Here is a 15486-nt window from a genome sequence, read left to right as displayed (position 1 = left end):
GGAGGCAAGTATTTCCGCTTGGGGGTGGGGGGGAAGTATAAATTGAGGGGAAAAGGTATAAATTGCTTACTAAACAAAGAGCACTGTGCGATGTTGGAAGGGACTGTTTCCCCCGTCACTGCCCTTGAGATAGGCCTGGCGCCCATCTGAGACTGGATGACCTCTGGACATCGAAACTGTCTGAGCCTAGAGTCTGTCATATAGAGTGAAGTCAGAAAGAGAAAAACAAATACCAAATACCATATGCTAATGCATATATATGGAATGTAAAAAAAAAAAAATGGTACTGATGAAACTAGTGGCAGGGCAGGAATAAAGACGTAGACGTAGAGAATGGACTTGAGGACGTAGGAGGAGGGTAAGTAGCATGGACATATATACACAACCAAATGTAAAATAGATAGCTAGTGGGAAGCAGCTGCATAGCACAGGGAGATCAGTTGGGTGCTTTGCGACGATCTAGAGGTGGGGGATAGGGAGGGTGGGAGGGAGGATCAAGAGGGAGGGGACCTGGGGATGTATGTGTGCATGTGGCTGATTCACTTTGTTGTGCGACAGAGGCTAGCGCAGTATTGTGAAGCAGTTACACTCCAATGAAGATCTATTAAAAAAAACCAAAACTGTCTGGGGACCTGGCCAGCAATCAGGGGAGGGGTCTGCAGACCCGTCGATGACGCCCTTGCCCCCGCCAGAGCCACTGGACTCCACGCGGTCTCCACCAGGCGCCGCCAACCCCGCCCGAGGCCTCGCTTTCCCAGCCGGCCTGGAGGAAAAGCAGCCTTGCCGCTATGCTAAACGAGCGACCAGCGAAAGCGGAGGAAACCCCGCCGGGCCGGAAGCACCCAGAACTGCTTCCGGGTCAAGGGGGAAGGAGCCACCATGGACCCTGGCTGGGTGGCGGGGTGGCTGGGCTGACGGGGCCGCGGGCTGGTGTCTGAAGCGGGAGAGGCGCAGCGCCGTCAGCGCCGCCCGGGACACGCAGGCGGGTCCCGCGGCCGCCGCCATGTCGGTGCTGGGCGAGTACGAGCGACACTGCGATTCCCTCAACTCGGACTTTGGGAGCGAGTCCGTGGGTGGCGGGGACTCGGGCCCGGGGCCCAGCGCTGGTCCGGGGCCCCGAGCCGGCGGCGGCGCGGCGGAGCAGGAGGAGCTGCATTACATCCCCATCCGCATCCTGGGCCGCGGCGCCTTCGGGGAGGCCACGCTGTACCGCCGCACCGAGGTAGCGGCCCCCGGCTCCGGTCGCCCCCGCCCCGCCTGCGCGGCCCTGCTCTCCCTGCTCGTCGTCCTCGCTTAGTGTTAGGGCCCCGCAGGGTATTTGTCTCGGGGTCTTTATCACTCGTTCAACTCTCCTGCACTAGGAGTTCGTTAGAGCATTGGTTTTACTGACTGGTCGTTTTTGTTTAAATCAGGCAACTGAGCAAGTCATTGAACTTTCTCTGAGCCTTAGTTTTCCCATCTGTAAATTGGAGTTAGTGATAGCTACGTACTTTAAACGTAATATTTATTTTTTAAGGTTATTTTGAGAATCGAACAAAGATACTTTGCAAACTGTAAATTAAAGTAGTTTATGAATGTGGGGTATTGTCAAAACTTCCTTCCTATTGTGCTGTACAGCTCTCCAAGGTCGAGGTGGAGAGGAGGGGATAGCTTCAAAATTCCCACATCCGTGGCAGCTCCCCTGCCTTTGCCATATCTTTATGTTCAGATATGAACACTCAGTTGGAGATTTTTCTTGAAGATCATGGGGAAGATTGTAACGTGTTAGTTTCTTCAGTGATTATCCAGCAGCGTTTATGCGTGGGAAATACTTTTTTATTTTGGTATATTCTAAGCCATCAGTTCTTAACTTTGGGAGGGCTAAGGACTCCTTTGAGAATCTAATGTAAACATGCCCTCCCCCCAGTCCACTACTGCACACATACAAGTCCTTTGAAGAGATTCGTGGATTACTGACCCTCAAGTTCAGAATGTATACTGATTAAAACCCTATACTGGGGAGTCTACTTCCAAAAACTAATCATAACAGGGTTTGATCACTAAAGTCTTAAAACTAGTTTTAGAATAGGTAAGCATCAATGAGAACTTGCTGGGGTTGCTGAAGGTGATTGATCTATCAGTGATCTATCTGTCTGCAGTTCTGGTGTGTGTTCCAAGGTACTTTTAAGGCTAAAAGATGGAGGAGGAGAGAGGTAGTTGCAAGATTAATGTATAATGTTAGAGTTACTGTTAGTATTCTGTTTTCTTATTTGTACTCAAAATACGGGAATGAGGAGATGAGCTTTGGTATTCCTATTTTATAGTTAAAGAAACTAAGATAGTATATTTAAGGACTTGCCCGCTTAAATTAGAAGCAAATCCTGGGCTAGAATGGTGTTTCACATCTCCTTGTGCATGCCTTTCCATTATTATCATGTTGAACTTGATTACCAAGGTTGTTTTAAGTTTGATTGCACTTTCCCTAAAATTGCACAGTATTATCCCTAACACCAAATGTTTATTACATCTGTGAATTTACAGGGGTATAATTAGAAGCAGCCCTTTCCCTCAAGAAGCGTGTATTTCATTGGGAAGACATGTTAGTCTTGTTAGTGACAAATAGCATTTAAGTTGTATGTGTATATAAGGGGAAAAGAATGGACAAATATTTTAGTGTATGAGCTCTGAAAATTAAGGAAATGCCCAGTAGAAGGTTCATTGATCTTCCCCCAAAGTTTCAAAGGCCTAACGAAGCCATTCTAAAGGATAGGGAGGGTTATTTAGGTGGGGGTGCTCGCGGGCTGGGGAGCAGTATTTGTAAATAATTAGAGATATTATAAAACGGAGTGAATATTGGGAGCCACAGGTAAGTCTTCATGAATAGAGGAAAACATGATAACATAAAAGTGACAGTAGAAACAGAGTTGCAGAATGGGACAGGGTGAGGAAACTGAACTCAGAGCCCTTAGACCTGGCTTATTCTTATCCAGAAAGGATAAATGACAATCACTAGAGAAATCTAAATTTATAAAATTAGAGGCAATTTTAACATTTCTATTTTACAAGAAACTGTGGTCAGCCATAGGTAACCATTTTCCTGTTCTCTGTTTCTCCAATACAATCCTCATCATGACTAGCAGTCTTTCATGTCCCTCAATAGAATCTTTGAGACCTACCTCCATCCCATATTTTTTACCTGGAATTGACATCGTGTAAATTAAGTGTAGAAACAATGTAACAGCATCTTAATGCTTTCCCAGGCCTGCAGTAAATTATGTTGCTTGGTTGTATGCAGAACCTTTTAAAGTCTGTTCATGTTTAATGGAAAAAAAGGAGTCAGTCTAGGAAGTTTTCTTTCTAGGCTTACAGATCTGGGTGTGGATTCATTCTCTGCCAGGCGCGAGGAAAACATGATAGCTCTATTACTGTGTTACAGGATGACTCATTGGTCGTGTGGAAGGAAGTTGATTTGACCCGACTGTCTGAGAAGGAACGTCGTGATGCCTTGAATGAGATTGTTATTCTGGCGCTGCTGCAGCATGACAACATTATTGCCTACTACAATCACTTCATGGACAACACCACCCTGCTGATTGAGCTGGAATATTGTAATGGTAAGGTAGAATTCAGTGGGACTTCCTCCAGTGAGACATTCTTGTGCTTATACTTACCTTAAGGGGGAGAGAAAAAGAAGATACATATACAAAGAATAAGAACTTTAAATGGATTTCTAGAGTTTAAGAGAAATAGTTCAGGCCCTGGAGAGTTTTGAAATGATCTACAAAATGAGGGGAGGAATTTTTCCCCTGCATACTCAAATTCTCCTTTGTGATGATAATTCCATCTTCAAATTACTTGTTCAGTTGAATTTTACATTCATTTTTCAAGGTTTTTTTCCTTATGAAATGACATTAGTCAGGCATTAGAGACATAGCATGGTTTGACACTTGATATAATATATAATGAAATGACTTGATATATAATGAAATCTTGTAGGTAATATTTATTTATATTGACTTCAGCTAAAGCCATCCTATTGAAAAGTGGTTCAAAGATCATAGCTGACTGAAAATGAAAATGATTTCTTTGAACCCTTTTGCTTGTAAAATAGCAGTATAGCCTGTTTGTTAAGAAAATAGACCCTGAACCCATATCCTAAGCTTCACTACTTTTTAGCTCTGTTATCTTGCATGAGCAACTTAACCTCTCTGTGCCTCAGCCTCCTTATCTTAAGTGAGCTTGTTGATAAGCAATAGTTACCTCCTAGGGTTGTTGTATGAAATGAATATGTAAAGCTCCTAGCATAGTACTTGATATGTAGCAAATTTTTGATAAATACTGTACAAGCTATTATCCTTATTATGTAAGAGAACCCCCAAAGCCCTTTCTTGAGCTGCATGCTAAAGAGGTCCCAGCATATTCTTGACTTAAATCTCTTAAGAGAAAGCTCCTAGACTTCTAACTTTCTTACTGGATTCTTGTGTACCATGATTGTTCCTTTGTTCAACCCTAAATGTATGAGATTATATTAGAAATTTTTGAAGTCGCAGAAGCCTCAAGTAGCTAACTTCCTTTGTGGTTAGGAGGAACTAGAACGAATGGTGTATTTATTGAAACTCTGAGTTACTAAATTGCAAGGGGAAAAAAAGTTGTGAAACTGAACCAGGACTACAGTGTAAGTTGCAGCTGCAGGTAGGAAATAAAATGAACCATCATCATTTGCAGTCTGTATTACTTGATAATGAAAGGAGAAGCAAATTCAGACTTACTCTTCAGGAAGGAGTTAGTAAAGGGAGTAATGATTGGAAACAATCTAGAGTCTACCCTAAATTTTGGGAAACCTTTTCAGCGTGAAGTGGAAAGAAAAAGAAGTTGATGATATACACCTATATATACAAAACATCACATCACAGCTATAACCCAAATGTTCTAATAGTCACACTGAGAGAGTTGTTACCAAAATATTGCAGATTCCTTTAAAAGGAGTTTTGGAAAAGAAAATCATCTGATTTTGAAGACTTTCAAAGTAATTTTATAAATTAGGGTACTATAGAAAGTGTCTTTACTCTCATCGTTTCTAAAAATGCTGTACTTCCCGTTTTCGTATTGAGTCTCTTCTGTTAGGGAGGGGAATCTCTGAAGAATATTTCAGATATAGTCCTTGACAGATGGGAAGAATTTTGTACCCATGTACCCAAGAGCTGAGAAGGAAGAAGGGGAATCTTTGAAGAGGAAGCAGAATCCTTCACTTACTGTGGCACCTGTTAAAACCCTAGGAGCGTTGATCTCTATTAAGCAATTCAAACCTGTTTCTTGTTTATTGCAGGAGGGAACCTATATGACAAAATCCTTCGTCAGAAGGACAAGTTGTTTGAGGAAGAGGTAATTCATATTTCTGTGGAAAGAAGCTAGAATTGTAATGTTGTGATTCTTGCATTCTAGTTCTGTATTTACTCTTACAACAATGAAGAGTGTTTTTTTCCTTTTATTCAGACTCCTTCCAGGCTCTGATTGATATTCATGAGAAAGGAAACCTCTAACAAGGAAGCTGTCTATAGCTGCTTCCTAAATGGTTTACCTCCACATCATGATTCTCTATGAGCTTTCTTTCCTGGTTCTATTACTGCATACTGGTATGCCCAGTTTTCTATACCTTTGCATTCTTCCTGGATTTCTTTCCACAAGTCTGCTTCATCATACTATATAACAGTATTGGAACTATTTTATAATGATCTGCTTTTTTTTTTTTTTTTAAACCCCTACCACTTTTCTTTGCCTACTCAACCTACAAGCAAGAAATGTCAAGTCATGTTGAATCATAACCTCTGGTTGCAGCTTCATTTGTTTTGTGTGTTCAAGTGTGTGTGTTTATTTATATGGTTTTTTTGGTTTGTTTCCAGTCCAAGTATAATTTATTTTTTCTCTGCAGATGGTGGTATGGTACCTATTTCAGATTGTTTCAGCAGTGAGCTGTATCCATAAAGCTGGAATCCTTCATAGGTAATGAGTGAAAGAATGTGGGATGTATTCCTTTCCACCAATCCAACCCTCACCTTGGGTACCTCCCATCAGCACTATTATTTTCTTGATTAAGCAGTCAAGGCTTTTCCCTTGATATAATTTAGGAAGGAAACAGTGAGTAATGAGGGGCGTTATCTTCACTTCCTAAAGTTAAACTGTTTGTGATCTAGGAAGAACCTCCTCAATAACTAAGTACTGCTCAGTCATCTCTTTAAGAAGTATTTTAGAGGTGAGTTCATTAATTCATCAGTAAAGCCTAGAAAGCCACTATGAAAGTGGTATTAGATTGGTTGGAACTCATAGTAAATGTTTTCTCTGAGCAATAAAATGGGCAATTGTTTTTAATTTTATAATTAAGTCTTTTAATTTAAGTAAAAAGGGCTTCCCTGGTGGCTCAGTGGTTAAGAATCCGCCTGCCAATGCTGGGGACACGGGTTCAAGCCGTGGTCCGGGAAGATCCCACATGCCACGGAGCACCTAAGCCCGTGTGCCACAACTACTGAGCCTGCGCTCTGGAGCCCGTGAGCCACAACTGCTGAGCCCACGTGCCACAACTACTGAAGCCCATGTGCCTAGAGCCCGTGCTTCACAACAAGAGAAGCCACCGCAATGAGAAGCCTGCACACCGCAACAAAGAGTAGCCCTCGCTCACCACAACTAGAGAAAGCTCGCATGCAGCAACGAAGACACAATGCAGCCAAAAATAAATAAATAAGTAAATAAATAATTTAAGTAAAAAGCTTATTCATTTTGTACAATTAATTATGCAGTTTTACCAGAGCTTTGGCCAGGGGAAACAGCTTTCTATTCACTTCTAGCTATAGGAGAGAACCATTATAAGAATATTTCCACGTCATTATACCCTGCTTAAGTGAGTCATGGATCATTGTTAGAGATTAATGTTAATACACTAGCATTTCCCTTTTTATTGGTTTGTCCATTCAGTTACCATATATTTCTTGATAGCTGTCAAGTGGCTACAGTTGTGTATTGTTACTTTCTTTTTGACAAAGAATATTGTTCTGTTTTTTTCACATCTTTCAGTAAAGAAAGCCAGAGTATGAACTAGACACAGTTTATTTGTGTTACTTATGGTCAGTTCATCTTTAGAAAGATAGTGATTTTATTTAGATGACCTACATAGCCTAATCATTTTGCTGCTGGGATGTGCTATCTCTTCTGTTCTCTTGCGTTAACAAATTTGAAACTTTGGCACCAACCAAGTGTTAAAATTGCCTTGATAATCACTTATTTCAAGGCACAAGTGTTAATTGAAGAGGCAGTACACCTTATAGGAATTATGATTACCTAGGGCACCATTTTTTTTTTGGTCTGACCCTCTCAACTTTTCCTAAAGACTTCAGTGTTTTGGGGGACATGCCTGTGCTGCAAAGCCATGGAGGATGAAGTTAATTCTCTGCCTCCACTCCCCCAAGTCCCCTTCTCAATGTTAAAATGTATGAGAAAGTGATGACCACTCTTTGGGATCCCGTAACAGCCTGAGCAGTGGTAACACACTCTTTTTATTTTGTACTAATTTTGGGCGGGAAGGGGGATGAGATAAAATAGTTGAGTATATGGGTTTAATATACAGCATCTTTTTTTTTCAGAGATATAAAGACATTAAATATTTTTCTGACCAAAGCAAACCTGATAAAACTTGGAGATTATGGCCTAGCAAAGAAACTTAATTCTGAGTATTCCATGGCTGAGACGGTAAGTATGTGTTATCCTTGACTTGGTTGGTTTTGTTTTGTTTTTTGGTGGCGCTACGTGGCATGTGGGATCTTAAGCAAAGTCCTAACCACTGGACCACCAGGGAATTCCCTGCAACGTAGTTTTTTTCTGTTCCTTTCCTGCGCTGTGAGATATAACTATACCCCCTAAATTTTGCACACTTTTCTCAATATTTTTGCAAGTTCTCCATACTTATAAAGCAAGTCTTCAGGAGTCTTTTTCCTGGACCCACTAACAGTCATTTACATGCTCAGGTGTTTTTTCAAGAGCCATTGTCCACATAACAGCTCTGACATCATTGCCCTTTCCAACACTGACTAGAGACTTTTCTAAAAGCAATAAAATACTTTACCATTTTTTCCAGCCTAGGATCTTTAGTAGATTTCACTTTATCTCTCATTTAATGTTTGTTCTTAGGGTGTTAGACATCTCTTGTGTTTCCTTTGAGTTTTTTCTGGTTCAGAAACCCTATATTACAAATAAAGGCTGATGCCGAGAGAACAATCTCATCTTTAATATGATACACAGTCTAAACCGCAGAGCTCCCTTCTTACCTAATCCTATGAAAGACCATTTGTAAAGAGTAGACATAAGCTGATCTTTAAAGACAGTGATCTGATCCTTCTAGGACTTATAAAACCCAATTATTACTCTTCTGGTTTCACAATGCTTTGTCTTTAAAAGAACTTGAAAATGTAAATTAATTTTGTCCTGATGATTATTTTTGATAATGTTGGGATGTGCCTGCAAGCAATCTAGAAACATCCAAGGATACTGATAGCCAAGGTTGGGAGTCGGCTTCAGGGACTCAGTTTGCTTGTATGACGGTGCCATATTGAGTTTCTGAGGAAGTAGTCATGTTGTTGCATGGATTTTTCTCATCAAGAGTAATCTGATAAAACCAAGATTTAACTTTTTTAAGCCAGTTAAATGCAAAGAAGGAACGATATGAAAATTTATAAATGCCATGTAAGCCATCTGAAAAACTGCTTTGCCTTGCTGATGAAGGATGGCTATCAGTTTTACTAGAATTTCCAGGGTACTCATTGTCTGTCATCTTGGGAGAGGCCTGACCTCCATTCAGGGCATTTTTTTTTCCTTCCAACACATTCTTGAACTCAGAAGGTCTTTTTAAATTTGTAAGAAATTGACTAACTGTGTTAGTATTACAAATGTTAAATTGAGCCATTTACAAAGTTTCACTACTATGCATTTCAATTAGAACTTTTAACCCGTTTATTCAATTATCATCTCCCCACTACCAGTTTTTTTTTCTCTATTAGTGAACTTTTACCAAGTATGCTTTTTACAAAGTCTGTGAAGTCTTCAGTGGGTCTTGAATGCCTAAATCCTCTGTGATCCAGGAACCACGGAGCTTTTCTGTCTCCCAAATTACCATAGGTCTTTACCACAGAGATTGTCCCTTTATAATTGGCCCAAGAGATCTGATATGAATAAGATTTCTCCTCATAGTGGCATCATCTCATAAAAACCATTTTGGGATATGCTGATGAATGTTTTGTAATGGTTATCACTAGTTCTAGGAAATTTAATTTAGTTGTTGAAATATTAATATAGTTACCTCAGAAAAGAAGTCATTTTTTGATTGCTTTCTTTGTTGTTCAGCTTGTGGGAACTCCATATTACATGTCTCCAGAGCTCTGCCAAGGAGTTAAATACAATTTCAAGTCTGATATCTGGGCAGTGGGCTGTGTCATTTTTGAACTGCTTACGCTAAAGAGAACGTTTGATGCTACAGTAAGTTGATGTATTATCCCTGCATTGTCCTTGCAAATGGTACAGCTTGGTTGAGAGAATCAACTTTATCCCTGAGCTTCTGATTTCTTGAACAGAAATCAGCTATAGGAAAAATAACCAGTATTCAGGCACTGGCTTAGTAGTGTATTACTAAAATTCTATAGACAAGATTTATTTCCAACTTGAATTCCCCACTGAAATAATCATAATCAAGTAGTTTGAGCACGGTCCTTGAATCCGTTGACTGTAATTTTAAAACTGGCTCTAGGATCGACTGTGTGATGCAGCAATTTAGATAAGCCATTTCATTTCTTACGCTTCAGCTACATCGTTTTATAAAAGCTAAGGCAAGTTATATAATACTCATTAAAGTGTTTTGATCTTTTTTATGAAAAATTACATCCTGACTCTTACTAAAGATTGCTACTGTTTTATAAACAACAAATCCCTTTAAGTCTCTTTTCTTCTTAAGTAAAGCCCAGTATAAAGCAGTGCTTCTCAAACTTTAATATACATAGGAAATCACCTGGGCATCTTGTTAAAATGCAGACTGTGTTTTAGTGTATCTGGAGCGAGGCCTGAGATTCTGCATTTCTGACAGACTCCCAGATGATGCTGACGCTACTCGTCCATGGATCACAATCTGAGTAGCACAAGTGGATTCACATCCAATATCCTCTGCAAGCCAGATGTGAGAACTTAGGCAAATCACTTCATCTCTTTCATCCTCTATTTCATTAGCTATAACAAGGGAAAAAATACATATTCCTCTCATAGAGATGCTCTGCTAATGGATATGAAAATGCAAATGTAAGATAATGCAGAATTCTTTGGCCTTTTATGAGACCTGTTTATTTTTCTAAGTCCTGAAGTTTATTCTGATCTGTCATCTAGTTCTCTTAAATAACATAGTGGAAGGAAAATGAGTTTTGGAGTCAGATAGACTTTGGTTGAAATTATGGCTCCATTTTTTACTATCCGTGTAGTGTTGGGCAAGTTACTTTACGTCTCTGAATTGGTAATGATAACCCTGCATGTTGTTTGCAAGGGTTAAAAAACATTATATGTGCAACTTATGTTTCTATTGGTCTCAGTAAAGGTGTGGTGGCACTGTTACAATAATTTCTTATCATTATGAACTTATTATTCATTGCCTTGTCTGTTACAGCAGAGTATCACCTGTATAACCATTATTAGGATATATAAATTAGGAGGCAAATTAGTTGGCAAAGGACATACTTAAAGCCAAGAAGCATAGCTAACCTTGCTTTCCTTTTTCTTAGGATTCAGTTGAAGGGTCAGATTATAATATACTCTGAGTATTATTCTATTGGTCACATAGTCATACCCCATGTTGGCCAGTTGGCTTCATTATCTGACAGCAGTAGTGCATCCCTAACCATTTCTTGCTGATGTATACCAACAGTTGTAAAAAGAAGTCAGACCCAATTCAGAACTATTGCCATTTCTTTATATGATAGTCACAGACATCTCAAAGCCCCTACTAGTAGATTATAATGTCATCTTTATATAACCAAGGACAATACAATAATCATTTTCTCATAGAACCCACTCAACTTGTGTGTGAAGATTGTACAAGGAATCCGGGCCATGGAAGTTGATTCTAGCCAGTACTCTTTGGAACTGATCCAAATGGTCCATGCATGCCTTGACCAGGTAAGCGTGACTTAACATATTGATTTCAGTTCAGTGCTTTCCCTTCCAGCCTCAGTGTTTGGAGTATGGCATAGATGAACCTGCACAAAACCACATCCACTTCCCCAGGGTAGGATGTATTTGTGGCTATATCCGGGAGAATAGGCATTGGCAGTTCATGATAGTTGTGTGCTTCAGCCAACAAATTCTTCCTTTACTAATTTGCGAAATGAATTTACCATCTAAATTGTGCTCCATTTTTTATGATCAAGATTAATTTTTTAAAATTGATTTTATAAAATAATAGTTAGAGGTAATTTAGAATTCCTAATGTGCAGAATGTATACAGTTCTAAATGTCACAGTTGCCTTGCAGTGCAGTTCTAGGTCAGTATTATTCAAAGGTGGTCCAGGAGCCACAGGCATTAGAATCGCCAGGGGATGGGGGATTTTTACAAGAAGAAAATGAAGATTCCTGGGCCCCACTCCAGACTGACTGGATCAGAACCTCTGTGGATAAAGCCCAGAAATCTTTATTTGTAACAGGTACTCCAGGAGATTCTTATGTACTATGTATACTGAAATTTGAGAACCACTGCCCTAACAGTTAAAACAAGTGAGGAAGGTGCATTCTCATTCACATATAAGTGTTGATGATAGTGAGCATGAAGCATAGAATGTGACATAAGAAATAGGTTTTTTGAAACAGAAGGATGATATACAGTGATCTTTGAATAACAAACCTACAGCCTTCTAAGAGGAAGTAAATGTGTCTTTAGATCCATTTTGCCCATTCCATTTATTTATTTATTTATTTAAATATTTATTTATTTATCTAAATATTTATTTATTTATTTATTTTGGCTGCACCAGGTCTTCGTTGTGACGTACGGGATCTTCATTGCGGCATGTGGGCTTAGTTGGGGCACATGTACTCTTAGTTGCGGCATGCACACTTCTTAGTTGCAGCATGCATGCAGGATCTAGTTCCCCAACCAGGGATCAAACCCGGTCCCCTGCATTGGGAGCATGGAGTCTTACCCACTGGACCACCAGGAAGTCCCTTGCGCATTCCCTTTAAGTTAAAACTAACCCACTGATACTTTTTAGGATCCTGAGCAGAGACCCACTGCAGATGAACTTCTGGATCGCCCTCTTCTCAGGAAACGCAGAAGGTAAAGAACAAAGAAGTTGCTTCATTTTCTTTCTGTAGATGGCTGACTGACTATTAGAAGCCTGACCAGAGTACTACAAAGAGAGGGTGGTGTTTCCTGACTTTGCCACTCTGCTGCTATTTTCTTCCAACATCTCTGCTTTCATTGCTTGATGTAGTTCCTGACTTTCACCTCCTTAACCTGTGCTACTTTGTTCTAAATTGATACTGATGAGACCCTAGAGCCCTTCACTCCTCCCCATCTTCTGTGAGTTCTAATCTAGAGTTTGGGCACTAGAGTGTAGTAATTAAGAGAGGAGGGCTCTGGACTCAGACATCCTTATGTTTGTATCTGAGTTGTGTCATTATCTTTGTCAAGTTATTTAACATCTCTGTCCCTTAGTTTTCTCTATAAAGTGAGGTAGGGTGAGGATTAAAGGAGGTAATGCATATAAAGTGCTCAGCCCAGGGCCTGGCACAAGGTGCTCAACAATTGTTGGATAGTAGTGTGGGTTTGGACCAGGCCTTTGCTTTTTAGTGCATTTGTTTAGATGGTGGATTGCAATTGGATGGGTCCTCTTCAGATACCTTTTGCCCGTTTCCTGTAGTCGAGGTTGATTGATTCCTGACAGGTTATTTCCTGAGGTTTATTTAGTGTTAAAGGTCTCTAGAGGTAGGAAGAAGGTCCTTTATCCCTCACTTTTTGTAGGAGGCTTCAAACCCTAACTCAAAGGAAGAGGTGTTCTTCATCCTTCTTAAATGCTCAAGTCTCTGTTTCATCCTATTATACTATTTTTGCCTAACAACCCTTCTTCCTCCTCTACCAGTTCTTTGTTTTTGAGTCTTCCCAATATTCAAACATGTACTGTGCTCTTTTTCAAGTGTTGCCCTTAGACGCATTAAGTGTATACCTAATTCCATAATCTCTGCTGTTTGGTCAGTAACCTTTATTCTGTTGTATTAAATTAATCTTTTCTGGTTCTCCAGTTGATCTCCAGCCAGTGTTTTAGTGCATAGAATTATGTATAACACTCCAGATGCAGCACTGTAACCTTCCATTTATGTTCTATTCGTATTCAGGCAATATCACCCTCTAGGGCTGGTTAAGCATATTCTAATTCTTTATCTGGCTTATTTTCTAACAATATAATCACTGTTTAAATCTCTTATTTAAATATTTCCATTGATAATGCAATTTTTATTGAGAGAGTTGGAGATTTACATGTAGTACTTTGTTAGAACTTTGTTCTTTGATGGAAAACCAGAAGACAAAGAGCTTTCCAGATAAAGCACAGACACAGGGAATTGTGGAAGTATTCAGGAAGCACTAAGTCCTGTTTGGCTAGAGGTTCTAGACCTGGCGTTCTCAATAGCAACACCTCAGGAACTTTAAAGAAAATGCTGGTTCTTAAGCACCACCCCAGGTCTTCAGCTATAATTGATTTAGGCAGAATGAGAACCCTGAGTTAGAACATGGGAGTGGATACAGGGAAGGAAGGCTGGAAAGGTAGGCAGAGAATGTTGAATGCCAGATGAAGGAATCTGTGCTTTATTCAAGGAATAGTACGGAAGTGTTGGATATTTATGAGAGGGCAGTTCATGTGATGAGAGATGCGCCTTAGGAAGAGTTATTTAGCAGTACTAATATCAGTGTTAAATCAGTATAGGACTGATTAAAGTGGATTAAAACTGTGGTGAGACCAATTAGGTGCTACCACAGCCCAGTTGGGAAGTAAAGCTGCCCAGAACCAAGGTGGTGAGACTGGGAAGGAGACGTGAGTGAAAGGGCATTGTATAAGTAGAATCTATAAAACTTGAATATTGAAGAAAGGAAGACAGCTGAGTCCAAAACCACTGAAGTTTTAAACCTAGTTCACTGGGAGAATAGAGGGTGCCCGCTATAGAATTAGGAGAGTCAGAAAGAAAAGCTGTATTGGAAAAAGATAATGAGCTGAGCTTTAGAGATGTTGAGTTTAGGGAGTCAGTGAGCAGACTAAAGGAAGATGTCAGCAGGTTCCTAAAATGAGCATCAGAGGTTCTCAAGGCTCTCTGGTCCGGCCTGGAACATTCCTCAGAGACAGAAAACAAATGGCCCCAGACTACTGGCCCCCTTGTATTTAATGAATTGTCTAATGCTAGGCCTATAGAACTGTTTCAGTTGTATCGAAGCACTTTCCTAAAAGTATTGTAACATTGTGGGAGGCATATGGTTTATAGAAGATTAAGTCTGTGAAAGGTTTTAAAGAGACACTAGTGCAATATAGGAACCTATTATTTCTCTCATGTATCTTTGCTTTTCTTTTGGTAGAGAGATGGAGGAAAAAGTCACACTGCTTAATGCACCTACAAAGAGACCAAGGTAATGCTCAAGAGACTCTTGAAAAGTAATATATCTTAAATTACCACCAGGGGGTCTTTCTTTCTTGGGTCTGGACATTGTTTGATCCCAGTAAGAAGCCTTTGGCATCCTTTCAGAAGGCAACATCTGCTTAAATGTCAAATAGTCATGTCAGAGAAAAAGAAAGCTATAATTTTACCCTCATGCTAAAGTGGACATCATTATCATGATGAATGTTGAAAAGTTGAAAAGTGTAGGTGTTATGGATCAGACTGCTATCTGATCTGGCTGAGCTGTGATGAAGCCTTAAGGCAGGAATTGCAAAGCCTGCTATGATAGAGGGTTGAAATAAGTTGTCGAGAAAGAACATACTTTCTCATACCATAATTGGCAGTTCTCAGGGAAAAGACTGGAAGCATTTTTCTTTGATATAATTTTTATGTTAAATGTTCCTTTGTTCTGGGGGTTGTCGGCAGGTCAAGCACTGTGACTGAAGCACCCATTGCTGTGGTAACATCCCGAACCAGTGAAGTCTATGTTTGGGGTGGTGGGAAATCCACTCCCCAGAAACTGGATGTCATCAAGAGTGGCTGTAGTGCCCGGCAGGTGTGTGCAGGGAATACCCACTTTGCTGTGGTCACAGTGGAGAAGGAACTATACACCTGGGTGGTAAGTGAAAGCTACGTACTTTAGAACAGTGACGTGCGCCTCATTGTTTACTGGGCCCAGGATGTCTAAGAATTTTGTTGGTTGAACATGTGCTGCAGAAGTGGCAGCGTGGTATGATGGGATGTAAGCTCTTTTGAGAGTAGGGATTTTGTCTGTTTAGTTCACTGATGTATCCC

The 15486-nt window shown here is 40.1% G+C and overlaps 1 protein-coding gene across 2 annotated transcripts in view; it reads left to right on the top strand.

Moving 5' to 3' along the window:
- The first annotated feature begins 869 nt into the window (after positions 1-869).
- The window catches only part of NEK9 (NIMA related kinase 9), a 36816-nt gene continuing 22199 nt past the window's right edge, over positions 870-15486 (top strand). For both annotated transcript variants that reach the window (XM_036842269.1, XM_036842267.1), the window contains exons 1-10: positions 870-1222; positions 3416-3593; positions 5306-5361; positions 5909-5979; positions 7611-7716; positions 9364-9495; positions 11062-11172; positions 12261-12325; positions 14612-14662; positions 15118-15310. In XM_036842269.1, the coding sequence (XP_036698164.1) occupies positions 1004-1222; positions 3416-3593; positions 5306-5361; positions 5909-5979; positions 7611-7716; positions 9364-9495; positions 11062-11172; positions 12261-12325; positions 14612-14662; positions 15118-15310 (1182 nt within the window). In that variant the 5' untranslated portion in view covers positions 870-1003. The remainder of the gene's footprint in view (positions 1223-3415; positions 3594-5305; positions 5362-5908; positions 5980-7610; positions 7717-9363; positions 9496-11061; positions 11173-12260; positions 12326-14611; positions 14663-15117; positions 15311-15486) is intronic.

The sequence above is a fragment of the Balaenoptera musculus genome, chromosome 2 (genome assembly GCF_009873245.2).
Source record: "Balaenoptera musculus isolate JJ_BM4_2016_0621 chromosome 2, mBalMus1.pri.v3, whole genome shotgun sequence".
NCBI classification, from domain to species: domain Eukaryota; kingdom Metazoa; phylum Chordata; class Mammalia; order Artiodactyla; family Balaenopteridae; genus Balaenoptera; species Balaenoptera musculus.
Note: the sequence above shows the minus strand (reverse complement) of the source record. Positions and strands in the feature narration are given on the sequence as shown.